Source organism: Pristiophorus japonicus, chromosome 11 (assembly GCF_044704955.1).
Source record: "Pristiophorus japonicus isolate sPriJap1 chromosome 11, sPriJap1.hap1, whole genome shotgun sequence".
Classification (NCBI taxonomy): domain Eukaryota; kingdom Metazoa; phylum Chordata; class Chondrichthyes; family Pristiophoridae; genus Pristiophorus; species Pristiophorus japonicus.
Genome location: NC_091987.1, coordinates 75894579 through 75914103, shown reverse-complemented (window position 1 = coordinate 75914103; position 19525 = coordinate 75894579). Strand labels below are relative to the sequence as shown.

The following is a 19525-nucleotide window of genomic DNA, read 5'->3' as shown; positions in this document are numbered from 1 at the left end:
CCACAATAAGTACAATTCAGCTCAGAGGTGCGTCCGGGTACACAACCGCCGCTATGATGATGGAGATGCTGACAACACTGTGCTGTCACCCAAGGAGAAATTCAAAACTGAAGTGTTCCTTGTCATCATTCATCAACTAATCAGTACCTTGAAACCCCGCCTTGTAGCATACAAGGAAATCATAAGACTTTTAAGAAATAGGAGCAGGAGTAGGCCATTTGGCCCCTCGAGCCTGCTCCGCTATTCAATAAGATCATGGCTGATCTGATCCTGGGCACAGTTCCACTTCCCTGCCCGCTTCCCATAACCGTTCACTCCCTTATCTTTCAAAAATCTGTCTACCTCCACCTTAAATATATGCAATGACCCAGCCTCCACAGCTCTCTGGGGCAGAGAATTCCACAGATTTACAATCCTCAGAGAAGAAATTCCTCCTCATCTCAGTTTTACATGGACAACCCCTTATTCTGAAACTGTACCCCTGGTTTTAAATTTCCACATGAATGGAAATATCCTCTCTGCATCTATCTTGTCGAGCCTGCTCATTATCGTATACATTTCAATAAGATCACTTCTCATTCTTCTGAACTCCAGTGAGTATAGGCCCAACCTACTCAACCTTTTTTCATAAGCCAACTCTCTTACCTCTGCAATTAACCTAGTGAACGTTCTCTGAACAGCCTCCAATGCAAGTATATCCTTCCTTAAATAAGGTGACCAAAAGTGCACACAGTGCTCTAGGTGTAGCCTCACCAATAACCTATACAGTTGCAGCAGGACTTCTCTGCTTTTATACACCATCACCGTGCAATAAAGGCCAACATTCCATTTGCCTTCCTGATTACTTGCTGTACCTGCATACTAACTTTTTATGTTTCATGCACAACGACCCCCAGGTCCCTCTGTGCTGCAGCATTTTGTAATTTTTCTCCATTTAAATAATAATTTGCTTTTTTATTTTTTCTGCCAAAGTGGATAACCTCACACTTTCCCATATTATACTCCATTTGCAAAATTTTTGCCCACTCACTTAGCCAGTCTATATCCCTTTGCAGACTTTTTGTGTCCTCTTCACAACTTGCTTTCCCACCCATTTTTGTATCAAGAGCAAAGTTGGCTACATTACACGCGGTCCCTTCATCCAACTTATTAATATAGATTGTAAATAGTTGAGGCCCCAGCACCGATCCCTGTGGCACCCCACTAGTTAGTTTGCCAACCAGAAAATGACCCATTTATCCCGACTCTCTGTTTTCTGTTAGTTAACCAATCCTCTATCCATGCCAATATATTACCCCAACCCAGTGAACTTTTATCTTGTGCAGTAACCTTTTATGTGGCATCTTCTCGAATGCCTCCTGAAAATCCAAATACATCACATCCACTGGTTCCCCCCTATCCACCCTACTCATTACATCCTCAAAGAACTCCAGCAAATTTGTCAAACATGATTTTCCTTTCATAAAATTGTGCTGACTCTGCTTGACTGAATTATGCTTTTCCAAATGTCCTGCTACTGCTTCTTTAATAATGGACTCCAGCATTTTCCCAACGACAGATGTTAGGCTAACTGGTCTATAATTTCCTGCTTTCTGTCTGCCTTTTTTAAATAGGGGCGTTACATTTGCAGTTTTCCAATCTGCTGGGACCTCCGCAGAATCCAGGACATTTTGGTAGATTACAACCAATGCATCCACTATCTCTGCAACCACTTTGTTAAGACCCTAGGATGCAAGTCATCAGGTCCAGGGTACTTGTCCACCTTTAGTACTATTATTTTACCAAGTACTTCTTCTTTAGTGATAGTGATTGTTTTAAGTTCCTCACTCCCTATAGCACCTTGATTATCCACTATTGGGATGTTTTTTGTGTCATTTACCGTGAAGACCGATACAAAATATTTGTTCAAAGTCTCTGCCATTTCCCTGTTCCCCATTATTAATTTCCCAGTCTCATCCTCTAAGGGACCAATGTTTACTTTAGCTACTCTTTTCCTTTTTATACTTGTAGAAACTCTTACTATCCATTTTTATATTTCTTACTAGTTTACTTTCATAATCTATCTTCCCTCTATTATTTTTTTAGTTGTTCTTTGCTGTTTTTTTTTAAGTTTCCTAATCCGCTGGCCTCCCACTAATCTTGGCCACTTTGTATGCCCTTGTTTTCAATTTGATACTATCCTTCATTTCCTTAGTTAGCCACGGATGGTTATCCCTTCTCTTAAAGTCTTTCCTTCTCATTGGAATATATTTTTGTTGAGAGTTAAGAAATATCTCCTTAAATGTCCGCCACTGCTCATCAACCATCCCATACTTTAATCTATTTTCCCAGTCCACTTTGGCCAACTCTGCCTTCATACCTTTGTAGTCTCCTTTATTTAAGCTTAGGACACTGGTTTCAGAACCAACTTTCTCACCCTCCAAATGAATTTGAAATTCAACCATGTTATGCTCATTCTTTCCTAGAGGATCCTTGACTAGGATTTATTAATCCTGTCTCATTGGCTCCACAACGTACTGTTTAAGGAAACTATCCCGGATACACTCTATGAACTCTTCCTCAAGGGTACCTTGGCCAATTTGATTTGTCCAAACAATATGAAGATTAAAATCGCCCATGATTATTGCCGTTCCTTTTTTACAAGCCTCCATTATTTCTTGATTTATACTTCGTCCAATAGTGCAACTTCTGTTAGGGGGCCAATAGACTATGCCCACCAATGATTTCTTCCCCTTATTATTCCTTATCTCCACCCAAACTGATTCTACATCATGATCTTCTGAGCCAATATTATTTCTCACCATTGCACTGATCTCATCCTTTATTAACAGAGCTACCCCACCTCCTTTTCCTTTCTGTCTGTCCTTCCGAATTGTCAAATACCCCATAATATTTAGTTCCTAGCCTTGGTCACCTTGCAACCACATCTCTGTAATGGCTATCAGATCACACCCATTTGTATCTATTTGTGCCGTCAACTCATCTATTTTGCTACGTGCATTCAGATAAAGAGCATGTAATTTTTTTTAACCATTTTTCCTGCTTTGACCCCACTTTCTGATACACTCTTACGTTTATACATTCTGTCCCTTCCTGTTATGCTCTAGTTATCATTTTCCCCAGTCCTACCCTGCTCTATTGCCTTCTCCTTGCTCTTTGATTTTTTAAATTCCTGCTCACCTGAACCCTCCCCCCACACTAATTAGTTTAAAGCCCTATCTACAGCCCTAATTATTCGATTCACAAGGACACTGGTCCCAGCACGGTCTGAGGGGATTCCATCCCAATGGAACAGCTTCCTCTTACCCCAGTACTGGTGCCAATGTCTCACGGACCAAATCCCATTTCTCCCATACCAGTCTTTGAGCCACGTGTTTAACTCTCTGATCTTATTTACCCTATACAAATTTGCTTGTGGCTCAGGTGGTAATCCAGAGATTATTACCTTTGTGGTCCTGCTTTTTAATTTGGCCCCTAGCTGCTCAAACTCCCTCAGCAGAACCTCTTTTTTGTCCTACCTATGTCGTTGGTACCCATGTGGACCACAACAACTGGATCTTCCCCCTCCCATTCCAAGTTCCTCTCCAGGAGATGTCCTTACCTTAACCCTAGCACCGGGCAGGCAACACAACCTTCAGGACTCACGCTCTCGGCTGCAGAGAAATGTATCTATCCCCCTAATTGTTATGTATGCAACACTATGTAACCAGCATTCCACCTCCACCAGAGGGCGTATCTGTTGAAGTCCCAAGGGATCCCAGCATCCCTTGGGAGCACTGTATATAAGAAGGCCTCCCATGCTGTATGAACACTCTGGAGTTAGAATAAAGAGACTAAGGTCACACTTACTCACGTCTACAGTACTCAGTTACATCTTTATTTGAGACATAACAACTGGCGACGAGATAACGAACCATGCGATTGGGAGGCCTTCGTGGAGCAACTCAAAGGGCGATCCTCCTCACTGTCTGTGGGGCAACAACCTTTCGCCTCATGAAGATTCTTCTTGCTCCAGTGGAACCAACAACCAAATCGTATGAAGAACTGTGTACGCTGTTCCGGGATCACCTAAATCTGAAGGAGAGTGTTCTGATGGCAAGGTATCAATTTTACACATGCCAACGGTCTGAAGGCCAGGAAGTGGCGAGCTATGTCGCCGAACTAAGGCACCTTGCAGGATATTGCGAATTCGATGGATTCCTGGAGCAAATGCTAAGAGACTTCTTTGTACTTGGCATTGGCCATGAGTTTATCCTTCGCAAACTATTGACTGTTGAAACACCAAACCTGAGCAAAGCCATAAAGCCAGGCATTTATGTCCACCAGCGATAACACCAAACAAATTTCGCAGCACAAAGATGTTTTGGCAAGTACTGTACACAAAGTAATGTCATTTTCTGGCAGGAATGTACATGGCAGAACGTACACGCCTGCAGCTGCATGATCTCAGATGACCCAGAGTCCGCCATCAAGCGTTAATGCGAGGCAATTGGCACCTTGTTGGCGCTGCAGAGGGGATCATTGAGTCCATCAATGCCGCTTCAAACACTATGAGTGCAAAGGCTGTGGAACAATGGGCACACCTCCAGCGAATGTGCAGACGAGCTGCAAACCACCTCGTTGCAGAGGAAGACTGATCCATGGCGGATCAAACTGTACTAGAGACTTAAACCGAGGAGACAGAAATGTAAAGGGTACACACCTTCACCACAAAATGTCCACCGATCATGTTAAAAGTCAAATTGAACGGAATTCCAGTATCCATGGACCTGGACACGGGTGTGAGTCAGTCCATCATGAGCAAAAAGGTCTTCAACAGGCTGTGGTGCAACAAGGCACAAAGGCCCAAGCTGAGTTCTATTCATACCAAACTGAGAACTTACACTAAAGAACTGATCCCTGTAAATTGGCAGCACAACAGTAAAACTCTTCTATGATGGAGCAGTGCACAAACTCCCACTATTTATTGTACCAGGAGATGGCCTCACACTGTTCGGCAGAAGCTGGCTGGGAAAAATCCGCTGGAACTGGGGCGACATCCGAGCGCTTTCGTCCGTCGACGCTTCTGAGCAAGTTTCCATCGTTGTTTAAGCCAGGCATTGGAAGTTTCTCGGGGGCGAAGGTGCAGATCCACTTGGTTCCTGGTACACGACCCATCCACCACAAGGCACAGGCGGTGCCATATATGATGCGAGAGAAAGTGGAGATCAAGCTAGACAGGATGCAACGAGAGGGCATCATCGTGTCGGTGGAGTTCAACGAGTGGGCCAGTCTGATTGTTCCGGTTCTCAAGGGCGACGGCATGGTCAGAATTTGTGGGGACTATAAAGTAACGATTAACCGTTTCTCGCTGCAGGACCAGTACCCGCTACCCAAGGCAGACAACCTATTTGCAACGCTGGCAGGAGGAAAGACATTCACCAAGTTGGACCTGACCTCGGCCTACATGACGCCGGAGCTGGCGGAATCTTCGAAAGGCCTCACCTGCATCAACACGCACAAAGGTCTGTTCATCTACAATAGATGTCTGTTTGGGATTTGATCGGCTCCGGCGATTTTTCAAAGGAACATGGGAAGTCTGCTAAAGTCGGTTCCGCGTACCATGGTTTTCCAGAACGACATATTGATCACAGGTTGGGACACCATCGAACATGTCATGTATCTTACATTATTATATATAACTGTATCCTTACATGCTATACATGACAGTAATAAGCTATGACCTGTAACCACCAGCAAACCTTACCACCAGGGGTGCACTTGCAAGAGACAGGTATATAAGGACAGGTCTCAGGCAAGTGCAGCATTCCAGAGCTATGAAATAAAGGTGCAGGTCCAGAGTGACCTTGACTTCACTAGATGCTCGTGTAAATCTGTACTGAGGGGACAGGACTTTACAGTGGCGACGAGTTACGGGATTACAGAATCCACAGAATGCGAACAACGGATCAGATGAAAATTACAATGCGGGAGACAATTGGGAGGACTTTATAGAAAGGCTCCAGCAAAGCTTTGTAACCAAAGACTGGTTAGGCGACAATAAGGCAGACAAGAGAAGAGCCCATCTCTTGACCAGCTGTGGCTCGAAAACATACGCTTGAATGAAGAATCTGTTGGCACCCGAGAAACCAGCAAGCAAGTCGTTTGAAGAATTGAGCACACTGGTAAGAGACCACCTGAAGCCAGCGAGCAGCCTACACATGGCCAGACACAGGTTCTACAACTACAGACGCTGTGTGGGCCAGAGCATACCCGACTTCGTGGCGGAACTTCGGAGGTTGGCTAGTTTATGTGAGTTCTCCGATGAACTGAGGAGAGAAATGCTGAGAGACTTTTTCATTGAAGGAATAGGCCACGCAGGCATATTCCGAAAGCTCATAGAGACCAAGAACCTGACCTTAGAGGCAGCAGCACTGGTTGCACAGGCATTCTTGGTAGGGGAAGAAGAAATGAGGTTGATTTACAATGCAGGTACGACAACTAACGAAATATCGGAACAAGAAGTTCACAGCACTAAACAAGCTGCTACCCCCACACACAGACAAAACCGGGGGGACAGGCTCTCGACAGAAGACAGAAGCCATCAAGGGCCACAGGAACGGCCGTTCACACCTCATCAACCCACAATGCGAGCAATCAACTACAAACTGAGAGAAGCTCAAGAGAGATCAGCCAGACGCAGCTCATTCTTTGGAAACACTTTGAACAATGGAACAGGTCTGTGCTGGAGGTGTGGGGGTGGGCACTCGTCAAGGGGATGTCGATTTCAGCAGGCTGTTTGCAGAAATTGTGAATATACAGGGCATTTGGCCCGCATGTGCAAAAAAACGGCAGCTCGGCTGGTATACGAATCGGATGGGTCGGAAAGCGGACCAGAAGATGGTGGGGACAGCACCCGGGACACCGATGTACAGCGGGTCAACACGATCAATGGCCGCTGCTCCTACAATAGGTCGCCTCCTATAATGATGAGGGTCCTACTCAACGGGATATCTGTCAACGTGGAGCTGGATACGGGAGCGAGTCAATCTCTCATGGGCGCTCAACAATTTGAGCAACTGTGGCCGCATAAAAGAGACAGACCAAAACTCATAAGGATTGACACCAAACTAAGGACCTATACCAAAGAAATCGTACCAGTCCTCGGCAGCGCCATGCTCTCTGTCACACACAAAGGGACAGTGAACCGACTTCCTCTGTGGATTGTCCCCGGAGATCCCCCAGCACTGCTGGGGAGAAGCTGGCTGGCAAAACTAAACTGGAAATGGGATGATGTCCATGCCATGTCATTAGAGGAACGGACCTCTTGCTCAACAGTTATAAAGCGATTTGAACATCTCTTTCATCCATGTGTGGGCACTTTCAAAGGGCCAAAGTCAAAATCTACATCACACAGGATGCTAGACCGGTCCATCACAAGGCCAGAGCAGTACCCTATGTGATGAGGGAAAAGATTGAACACGAACTAGACAGGCTTCTGCGGGAAGGCATTATATCACCTGCGGAATTTAGCGACTGGGCAAATCGCATCGTCCCAGTCATGAAGCCTGATGGATCCGTACGAATCTGTGGGGACTACAAATCTACCATAAACAGAGTCTCCCTACAGGACCAGTACCCGCTGCCCAGAATGGAGGACTTATTTGCCACATTGGCTGGAGATAAACGTTTCTCAAAACTAGACCTCACATCTGCATATACAAAGCAAGAATTGACCGTGGAATCCAAGCTACTCACCACCATCAACACACATCGAGGCTTTTTCACGTACAATCAATTCCCATTCAGCATCAGGTCGGCAGCTGCCATATTCCAGCGCAACACGGAGAGTCTGCTCAAGTCCATCCCGGGGATGGTTGTATTTCAAGACGACATACTTATCACGGGCAGGGACACGGACTCCCATCTCCGTAATTTGGAGGAAGTACTAAAGCGGTTGGATCGGGTAGGCCTACGAGTCAAGAAATCCAAGTGCCTGTTTCTCGTACCCAAGGTTGAATTTTTGGGCAGAAGGATTGCCGCTGATAGAATCCGCCCAACAGAGTCCAAAACAGAAGCAATTCACCTGGCACCCAGGCCCTGGAATGTCTCAGAACTGCGTGCCTTTCTCGGGCTTCTCAATTACTTTGGGAACTTTATGCAGAACTTAAGCATGCTGCTGGAGCCTCTCCACGTGCTACTCAGGAAAGGGTGCGATTGGTTTTGGGGGGACGCCCAGGAACGCGCCTTTAATAAGGCACGCAACCTTCTGTGTTCCAACAGTGTTTTAACTTTCTTTGACCCAGGTAAAAAGCTAGTTCTCAAATGCGATGCGTCAGCGTATGGGGTCGGGTGCATTTTGCAACGTCAATAGTGCGGGCAAATTACAAGCCATAGCTTATGCCTCCAGGTCACTTTCGCGGGCAGAGCGCGGGTATGGAATGGTGGAGAAGGAGGCGCTCGTGTGCGTGTACGGTGTCAAAAAGATGCACCAATACCTTTTCGGGGCTAAGTTCGTGTTAGAAACTGACCACAAGCCCCTCACGTGCCTCCTATCCGAGAGCAAGGCAATAAACGTCAACGCCTCGGCGCGAATTCAACGGTGGGCACTCATGCTGGCGTCCTACGATTATACCATAAGGCACAGACCAGGCACAGACAACTGTGCCGATGCGCTCAGCAGGCTACCCCTGGCAACCACGGAAGGGTCTGACGAACAGGACTGTGAGATAGTCATGGCAATCAATGCCTTTGAGTCCACAGGTTCGCCCATGACGGCTCGCCAAATCAGAGCCTGCACGGCCAGCGACCCCACGTTATCCTGAGTAAAAAGATGTGTCCTAACCGGTGACTGGGCAGAAGCTCGCGATGCCTGCCCCAAGGAATTAAAACCCTTTCACAGGCGCATGCATGAGCTATCACTACAAGCAGACTGCCTGATGTGGGGCAGCCGAGTAGTCATGCCTCTGAGAGGCAGAGAGGCATTTGTCCGGGAGCTCCACCGCGAGCACCCGGGGATCGTTCTCATGAAGGCCATAGCCAGATCCCACGTCTGGTGACCTGGACTTGGAACTCTGCGTCCGAAGGTGCACCATTTGTGCCCAACTCAGCAATGCCCCCAGGGAGGCTTCACTGAGCCCCTGGGTCTGGCCTACCGAACCATGGTCGCGGTTGCACGTAGACTATGCGGGCCCATTCATGGGCAAAATGTTCCTCGTAGTTGTAGATGCATTTTCAAAGTGGATCAAATGCACCATTTTAAACTCGAGCACAGCCTCCACCACTGTGGAGAGCCTCGCAACCATGTTTGCAACGCACGGAATCCCTGACATATTGGTCAGTGACAATGGTCCGTGCTTCACCAGCACGGAATTCCAAGACTTTATAATTGACCACGGCATAAATCACGTCAAGACGGCACCGTTCAAGCCGGCCTCCAATGGCCAGGCGGAGAGAGCAGTGCAAATCATTAAACAAGGCATGCTTAAAATCCAAGGTCCCACGCTGCAGGGTCGCCTGTCGCGACTGCTGCTGGCATACAGATCTCGTCTGCACTCACTGACTGGGATCCCCCCGCGCAACTGTTGATGAAAAGGACTTTAAAAACAAGGCTCTCATTAATCCTCCCAGACATGCACAAAATCGTTGAGGCAAAGCGCCGTAAGCTGACTGAATACCATGACAGAAATTCGAGGGGGAGATGGAATGAGATAGGGGACAAAGTGTTTGTACTAAACTATGGCAGGGGTCCCAAATGGCTTGCAGGGACAGTAACGGGCTAAGGAAGGAAACAGACTCCTGGTTGTACAAATGGACAATGGCAAAACCTGCCGGAGGCATGTAGACCAAGTCAAAAGCAGATTTACCAACAACACTGCGGAACCAGAGGCAGACTACAATGTGGAACTCGCACCACACCTGGTGGACAGACAGAGGGAACAACCTGAGGAAAGGGCAATCCCAACAGACAGCCCAGGCGAGTCAACAACAATCACACCAATCGAAACAGACAGCCCAGGCGAGATACCAGCAACCACACCCAAAGAAAAACAGACACCAAGGCAAACAACTGAACCACAACTCAGACGCTCCATGCGAGAGCGTAGACCACCTGAGAGACTGAACCTATAAAGACAATAAGACCTTGGGGGAGGGTGATGTCATGTATCTTACATTATTATATATAACTGTATCCTAACATGCTATACATGACTGTAATAAGGTATGACCTGTAACCACCAGCATACCTTACCACCAGGGGCGCACTTGCAAGAGACAGGTATATAAGGACAGCTGTGAAATAAAGGTGCAGGTCCAGAGTGACCTTGACTTCACTATATGCCTCGTGTGAATCTGTACTGAGGGGACAGGACTTTACAGAACACTTGAGGAACCTGGAGGAGGTTCTAAGTTGGCTAGATCATGTGAGACTCAGGTTGAAACACTCGAAGTGTGTTTTCCTGGCGCCAGAGTTCGAGTTCTTAGAGAGAAAAATCACGGCAGATGGCATCAGACACACCGATGCCAAGACAGAGGCCATCAAGAACGCGCCAAGACCACAGAACGTGACAGAGCTGTGGTCGTTCCTGGGACTCCTCAATTATTTTGGTAATTTCCTACCCGGGCTAAGCACCTTGCTGGAATCTCTACATGCGTTGCTATGCAAGGAAGATGACTGGGTATGGGGTAAATCACAAGAGACAGCTTTTGAGAAAGCCAGAAATCTGTTATGTTCCAACAAACTGTTTGTCTTGTACGGTCCATGTAAACGTTTAGTGTTAGCTTGAAATGCGTCATTGTACAGGTTCGGGGTGTATTACAACAAGCTAACGAATCGGGAACATTGCAACCGGTCGCTTATGCATCTAGGAACTTGTCCAAGGCCGAAAGGGCCTACAGCATGATTGGAAAAGAAGCTCTGGCATGCGTATATGGGGTAAAAAAAATGCATCAGTATCTGTTTGGGCTTAAGTTCGAGTTAGAAACTGACCACAAGCCGCTCATATCACTATTCTCAGAGAGCAAAGGTATCAATACCAATGCCTCTGCTCGCATCCAAAGATGGGCGCTCACGCTGACTGCATATAACTATGTAATTCGCCACAGGCCAGGCAGAGAGAACTGCGCTGACACCCTCAGTTGGCTACCATTGCCCACCACCGGGGTGAAAATGGCACAGCCTGCAGACTTGCTCTTGGTGATGGATGGATGCATTTGAAAACGAAAGGTCACCCGTTACGGCCTGCCAGATCAGGACCTGGACCAGCCAGGATCCTTTACTGTCCCTTATAAAAAAACGTTTCCTCCATGGGAGCTGGTCCAACGCCCCAGCAGAGATGCAAGAAGAGATCAAGCCGTTCCAGCGGCGTAAAGACGAAATGTCCATACAGGCGGACTGTCTTTTGTGGGGTAATCACATGGTTTAGCCCAAGAAAGGCAGGGAAACGTTCATATGCGACTTACACAGCACCCACCCAGGCATAGTAATGATGAAAGCTATAGCCAGATCCCATGTGTGGTGGCCCGGCATAGACTCAGATTTGGAGTCTTGCGTGCGCCAATGAAACACTTGTTCTCAACTGAGCAATGCATCCAGGGAGGCACCGCTATGTTTGTGGTCATGGTCCTGCAAACCGTGGTCTCGGATCCATGTTGACTTCGCTGGCCCGTTCCTAAGCAAAATGTTCTTGGTTGTTGTGGATGCTTATTCAAAATGGATTGAGTGTGTAATAATGTCTGTAAGCATGTCCACTGCCACCATCGAAAACCTACGAGCCATGTTTGCCATGCACGGCCTGCCTGATGTCCTTATCAGTGACAACGAGCCGTGTTTCACCAGCGCTGAATTCAAGGAACTCATGACCCACAATGGGATCAAGCATGTCACATCTACCCTGTTCAAACCCACATCTAACGGCCAGGCAGCACGGGCAGTCCAAACCATCAAGCAAAGCTTGGAACGAGCGTCGGAAGGCTCCCTGCAGACCCGCCTGTCCTGAGTGCTGCTCAGCTACCGCACCAGACCCAACTCGCTCAGCGGGGTTCCCCCAGCCGAGCCGTTCATGAAAAGAGCGCTCATGAAAAGGGCAGGCGGCATCAACAAAGCATGTACCAAATTTGTCACGCGATATTGAAGTCAATTTGTACTCAACTATGAACATGGTCCCAAATGGCTTGCTGGCACTGTCATAGTCAAAGAAGGGAGTAGAATGTTTCAGGTCAAACTCGCAAATGGACTAAGTTGCAGAAAGCATTTGGACCAAACCAAACTGCGATTCACAGACTGCCACGCGCAACCTGAAGAGGACACCACCAACTTCGACCCTCCGATACACACACAAGTGGCAACCGACATCACGGTTGATCATGAAGCTGAACTCATCATCCCCAGCAGCCCAGCAAGACCAGCTGCGCAGCAGCCCAGCGAAGGCCCAACCAACTCACCTGCACCTGCATTTGTACCGAGACGATCGACTCGGGAGCGGAAAGCCCCAGATCGTCTCACCCTGTAAACAAGTGTACTATTGACTTTGGGAGGGAGTGATGTTATGTATGCAACACTATGTAAACAGCATTCCACTGCCACCAGAGGGCGTACCTGTTGGAGTCCCAAGGGATCCCAACATCCCTTGGGAGCACTGTATATAAGCAGGTCTCCCATGCTGTACCAACACTCTGGGGTTAGAATAAAGAGACTAAGGTCACACTTACTAATGTCTACAGTACTCAGTTACATTGCTTTATTCGAGACATAATACTAACGATACTGACCCCCACCACTACCACATTTCTTTTTACTCCCCCCACTTGAATGGCGCCCTGTACCATGGTGCTGTAGTCAGTTTGCTCATCCTCCCTGCAGTCCCTGTTCTTGTCCACACAGGGAGTAATAGCCTCGTACCTGTGAGACAAGAGCAAGGGCTGAGGCTCCTCCATCACTACATCCTGGGTCCCAATACCTTCCTCACTTGTAGTCACATCCTCCTGTCCCTGACCACGGACCAAATTTGAATTAATTAATGCAAGGGGCGTGACTGCCTCCTGGAATGCAGTGTCCAGGTAACTCTCCCCCTCCCTGATGTGTCGCAGTGTCTGCAGCTCGGAATCCAGCTCATCAACACAGAGCCGAAGTTCCTCGAGCTGCAGACACTTGCTGCAGATGTGGTCGCGATGGACCTCAATGGACACATCACCTATCCTCCCTTCAATATTGTATTCAATTACTTTGTTTTAGTTTTTAATCCTGCCCCTTAATTTAAAGCAATGCCCAAGAAAAGAGAGAGAAATTCACCAACCAATCACTTCCCTGCTTTCCTGTGACGTTGAAGTAGTCGCCCTCTTTGCCTTTGTCGCTCTCTCTGAGCTGCTCGCCTTGCTCCCTGCAATGGTTGGCTGCTTTATACCCGCTCCTCCTCAGGTGTTCCCTCCTAGGTCGGGGATTGGCGCTGTTTGTAAGTACCGAAGTACTGAGAGGACTTGACTTCTTGTAAGTTTGGATTCCTGTCCAAGCTAGGCACTCTCTCGACTCATGAGATCAAGCAAGCCGCAGCAAATCTTGCCCACACCTATCCCAAAGATCTGGAACCTATTCATCCCATTTTCTAGCTTGGTGGCATCCTCGACAGAGCTTTAAACCTCAATTTGTGTCAAACAAACAAGTCAGCAGAGCTGACAATGTACCAATTCCTCCATACGCACACCCTCACCCAAACCTTTTCTAGCATTGAAATAGCTCTTTGGATACATCTATTGATGATGGTATCAAATTGCAGTAGTGAGTGGTCCTTCTCGACACTAAAAACATCAAGGATGAGGTCAGGAACCGAATGGGACAAGATCGACTTAATAGTCTTTCAATCATGGGCATCGAGAGTGAAGTACTGAGAAGACTTGACTTCTCGAAAATCATTGACGAGTTTAGCCGACAAAAATCTAGGAAAAGACCAATGTAATGTTATACTTGTAGTTGCCTCTGTGGAGAAAATGGGATGCAAATGACAAATGATGGTCTTCCAAAAAAATTGCGCTGTCTTGTTCTAAATTGTTGTCATTGTCGATTTTGTTTCAAAATGTAAGGATTTTTTTTTATTAAAGCATTGTTGTTTACTGTTTATACAGGATCTCATCAAGGTATTGGTTTGATTGTTTGGAAACATAATAAAATATTAAATGAGTGTCGTCATAGTATCAATGAGAACATAACCCGAGATGTAGACCTGATCTGACCTTGACCTGATTCATACTCAGTATATTGCCGTGTGACTTAGCTCACTAATGTCATTTACTGCAGGATGTGAATGGGAGTAGGGGGCTCATGGCCGGGGTACTGACCGGGGCCTGAGGCACCCTTAATCCGTCCCTGATGATGATAGGGGAGAATGGTCAGGGAGCGATAAATAGAAAAGGAAAGGGGGGGGAAATGGAAAAGTATTGAATGGCTCGGGTCCGAAGCGGCAGCCAAAGTGCTCACGCGAATGGACAGGGGAAAAGCTCAGGTTACATAGGCCTGTTTAGACTTCCTGCATAATCCCTGCCCACTTGCAGCCGTGTAGTCCCCGGAGAAAGGCACAAAACCAGAAAAAAAAATCACAAATTTTGAATGGCTCAAAAAATTGTTACACCCAGTACATTTGGTACCCGAATAGTGCAATTGAAAATTATGCCCCAGTCTCCTTTCCTACTCTCGGATGCAGATTTAAAACTTTCCAGTTTCTCACTTTATGATTCATTGATCTTCTTCAGCTCTTTCTCCACCTTGCTGAGAGAAACATTTAAAGCATGCTGTGCAGCACTGCTGGTTTGTGACATAGGTACGGATGCATCTTCTATGACAAGTTCAGCCTCATTATGAATGATGCGGTGGGCGGCAAGGCGATGTCTACTTTGGAATAGTTTTACTATTGGAGGAAAAGAAGAAAAAAAATTTCATGAATGATTCTCTGTATCTTTCTGATGGAATTCTAAAGCATAATTAGAGACATTTATAAAACTGCAAAACCTTTCCTAAATAACTGGATTTACTTAAAAAAAAACATTGTTTAAGTTTAGCGCAGTGAGATAATGCCCACTTCTGCTGGCATTTATGAATGTTCACCCTTTACGAAATTAGCAACTGTGTTTTTCCCACACTAAACTCCGCTTAAAGCACCAAGTGACATGGATTTTAATAGTGGGAATTTAAAAAAAATCTTCCTTAATCTTTCCTCACTGATATTGATGGGACTACTAGCATGGATGTAGTGAGAAGCTGAGGAATGACATCAGTTTGAAAATTATATCAAAATAAAGAAAACAAAGTGCAAGTGGCCTGCCCTCATAGAATGGCTCTATTTGCAAGAGAACGATGCGGGATCCTTAGAACTTGTCTTACCATCTGTCTTCATATTTGGTTTAGCAAATTCAAAAATCTTGTTTTGATAATAAATCCAAATATAATGGAGGGAATTTTAACCCTCAAAATGGGTGGGCTTGGGTCGGATGGGAAGTAAAAATGTAAATAAAATCTCAAACACGAACATGTAGCCAACCTGCCTCGAACCTGCCCACTTCTGGTTTCAATAAAGGCAGGATGGGGCTGTGGGGTGGGGGAACCAACCCACTTCCAGGAGGCGGGCCGCTCGTTTTACTATTTTAATGAGGCCGAATGGTTCACATTTTTTCCCCTGTTCCAGCTTTAACACTGGCCAGCCAGGCTACCCGGGCCTTGGGAAACATGGCAGCTAAAGGGAGACGAGGGCAGTTGCATGGAAGCAGCAAGAGTGCTGCCCTCCCACCCCACCAAGCTGTTACCCTCCCCAGCAATCGCTGCTTCCTCCTTGCGATCCAATATCCTCCACGTCCCACTATCTCCTCCTGCCTCCCCAAGTCCTCCCTTGGTCCCCCGCGACCTACTTCTCATCTCTCGTGACCTCTCCGGCATCCACATCAATAATAATAATAACTTTTATTTATATAGCGCCTTTAACATAGTAAAACGTCCCAAGGCGCTTCACTACAGTGTTACAGTCAAACAGATAAATTTGACACCGAGCCATAGAAGAAATTAAGGCAGATGTTCAAAAGCTTGTTTAAAGAGGTAGGTTTTAACGAGTTTCTAAAAGAAGGAAAGAGAAGTAGAGAGGCGGAGAGGTTTAGGGAGGGAGTTCCAGAGTTTAGGGCCCAGGCAGCTGAAGGCACGTCCACCGATGGTTGAACAGTTATAATGAGGGATGAGGTTATTAGTTTTAACCAATAAGGGAATTTTTAACCAATAAGGGAATTAAGGGTTATGGGGAGCGGGCGGGTAAGTGGAGTCCACGGCCAGATCAGCCATGACCTTATTGAATGGCGGAGCAGGCTCGAGGGGCTAGATGGCCTACTCCTGTTCCTAATTCTTATGTTCTTATATGTTCAAGAGGCCAGAATTGGAGTAGCGCAGACATCTTGAGGGATTGTGAGGCTGAAAAAGATTACAGAGATAGGGAGGGGCAAGGCCATAAATTGATTTGTAAACAAGGTTGATAATTTTGAAATCGAGGCATTGTTTAACTGGGAGACAATGTAGGTCAGAAAGCACAGGGGAGATGAGTGATCTTGACTTGGTGCGGGTTAGTACACGGGCTGCTGAGTTTTGGATGTCTTCAAGTTTACGTAGTGTGGAATGTGGAAGGCCGGTCAGGAGTGAGTTGCAGTAGTCAAGTCTAGAGGGAATGAGGGTTTCCGCAGCAGAAGAGCTGAGGCAGGGGTAGAGGCGGACAATGTTACAGAGGTGGAAAAAGGCAGTTTTAGTTATGCCGCGGATATGTGGCTGGAAATTCATTTCAGGGTCAAATATGACACTAGCTTGTGAACAGTCTTGTTTACCCTCAGATTGATGCTAGGGAGAGGGATTGAGTCAGTGGTTAGGGAATGTAGTTTGTGGGGGGGACCAAAGATAATAGCTTCGTTCTTCCAAATCAATGTCACCTCCCCCGATCTCCCCTGCCAGCCTGTTGATGTGCCCCTCGACCCCTGATGTCTCCTAGCCCCCCCCATCGACCCTAGCTAACCCCGACCTCTCCTGTCCCGCTTTAGATGTCCCCCTGACTCCTGATCACTCCCTCCATCCTCTCCGCTCCCCTGCTAGCGCCGTAGGTTTATCCTCCTATCAGCCGGCCAGCCTCTCAATCAGGCTGGCTGCAGCAGGGAGACGGATTCCAAAAATGCTAATCAGGTCCTGCAGTTAAATTCGACAGAACCCGAGGGAAACCCGTTCTTCTGGATTTCCCAATTACAAAACTGCCCCTCTGCTCCCTCCCAGCTTCCCCATTAATATCAGGGCTGTTTCTCTACGCATTTTAATATTTCTTACCTCTGTCCCTCATTATTATTTTGTGCGCTTCTGGAATTAAGAAGCTGTGGACCAATTCTGAAACTATCTCTTCGGATTGTAGCTGGGTCCGGCTAATGAAAAAATGCAAAATGTCAGACTATTGTTTAGCAGAATAAATCACTACATTTTCTACTTGGAAGCAACAGTTCATCCTGAATGAAATACATTCCCTAAGTGATGGGATAAGCAGTGTATCACATAATTAATTATTTTCCATTATCAGAATAAGAGCCAAATTAATACCTTCACAATCGTAAATTTTCAAATAGTTCTGCACTTTGTAATTTTTAAAAGCAGTGCCACCATTGGCCTCCACTCAGGGCCTCCTTGCAGCAGACAAGATACTCAAAGCAGTGAGGAATTTGAGAGTATACTTAAACGCACACCACCATATGACATAATTCTATTTGACTGATCTGTACTATGCCCATCTCAAATGATTACAGTCTGGAATAATGTATCTCAAACCGATTAAAGCTTTCAACAACCATCTTGGGCGAGTACACAAAAAGCAGGGTTTTTAAATATGTACAGTTCCTTCCACGTAACATTTACAAAAATGTTACTGTACATGTGCTGAATATTAAAGTAAAATGAGAGAAATTCAGAAACATTCCAGTTTCTAATTGGCAATACTTTTGAAATATACAAAATTACACAGCCTGAAGCTTCTCAATTGTGGGGGTGGGGGGGGGGGGTTAAATTGGGCAGAAAAGGCCAGGTTGATCAGAAAACTGGGAAGGATCCAGAAATACATTCAAGGAGCAAATACCACATTTTCATCCCGCCCCCCAAAGGGGGTGCCCAAAATATGTCCAAACTGGCACAGGTGTCCGCTGAAAATATCTAAATGAGGTGACTCCACCCTCACCCCAGATACTCTGGCAGGGTCCGAAGCAGAGGTCAGTTATGCCTGCATTGCCATACCTTTGCCAGTGCAGTGGGCCTGAGGATTTTCTGGGTCAACATATTTGATGCCATTGCAATCTATATTAGTTTTCTATTCCTAGGAGGTAAAGTAAGTTTGCATCTGCTTTCGCATAATATTTTCCTGAAGTAACCGCATGGACAGAGGTGGTGAAGAGGTGAAGAGACAGAAAGCTAAGATTAGAGGTAAATATTTTTTTCAGATTAGCAGAATGTGCGCCTCGGGGATTTCTGCTGGTATCTATAGTTTTTTATGAATATAAATGATTTGGATATAGGTACAAGAGGAATGATATTGAAGTCTGCTGATGATACCAAATTAGAAGGCATGGCAAACTGTGAGGAAGAATGCAAGAGGGCAGAGACAGATTAGTAGATTGGACAGATGCAGTTCAATGCAGAGAAAAGAACACTTAAAATATATCCTAAATTATAAAATTTGTAATGAATGGAGGAAACAAAAAGATACAGTGCAGATACATAGACCTATAAAGATGGGAATGGAGTTAGAAAAGGCCACAAAAAGGCAAATGCTATTCTGGTTCAATCTTTGATCATGATAAAATTTACAGCTGATCAAGTTTAGATGCACAAAACGAGTAATTAATAGCTACATACTGCTGCTCAATTTCATAGGCAACATCATTGATTTCATCGGCCATTTTGTTGATCTCTTGGCGTGCTTGATCCTCTGCTGTATCTTGCATGGACTTCAACAAGATGTCCTCCAAATAAGAGTCCACTGTGGTCTGGTGTACTTTAACAACCTGTACCAGACAAGGATGACAGAAAATCACTTGAATTATATAACATTAGTTTGGGTGAGAGAAGAGAGCAGAAGGCTATGTTACCAATTTCCTTGTTTAACCACTGGGATACTCACCATCCAACTTCTTTGACCTGGAAAGTTGACAGTAAACCTCTAATAATTTAACTGTAATGTTACTTCATGCTGAGCCTGTAGTGACTTGGTTAGATGCAATGTCCAAGTCTTTCTTCCCCTCAACCCCTTTCCTCATCCATATTCCGCTTGGCTGATGATTGTCAAAGTGTATCCCAAGAAAGTAACAGATCTACATTTCAGTCCTGTGATGCACTATGGTTGATACAGTAAAGGGATACTATTTTCATGCAAAAGCATTTAGTAAACATTCTGTAACGCTCTACTCGGAACTCCTTCACGGCAAACGAGCCAAAGGTGGGCAGCGGAAACGTTAGAAGGACATCCTCAAAGCCTCCCTGATAAAGTGCAACATCCCCACTGACACC

At 46.0% G+C, this 19525-nt stretch overlaps 1 protein-coding gene across 3 annotated transcripts in view; it reads right to left on the bottom strand.

Moving 5' to 3' along the window:
* The window catches only part of cfap91 (cilia and flagella associated protein 91), a 208104-nt gene that overhangs the window by 6526 nt on the left and 182053 nt on the right, over positions 1-19525 (bottom strand). For 2 of the 3 annotated variants that reach the window (XM_070893568.1, XM_070893570.1), the window contains 3 exons: positions 18875-19023; positions 17309-17400; positions 14083-14876 (listed from right to left, as the gene is read on the bottom strand). In XM_070893568.1, the coding sequence (XP_070749669.1) occupies positions 14698-14876; positions 17309-17400; positions 18875-19023 (420 nt within the window). In that variant the 3' untranslated portion in view covers positions 14083-14697. Of the gene's footprint in view, positions 1-14082; positions 14877-17308; positions 17401-18874; positions 19024-19525 lie in introns of those variants that run through there. The other variant, XM_070893569.1, reaches the window with a different exon arrangement.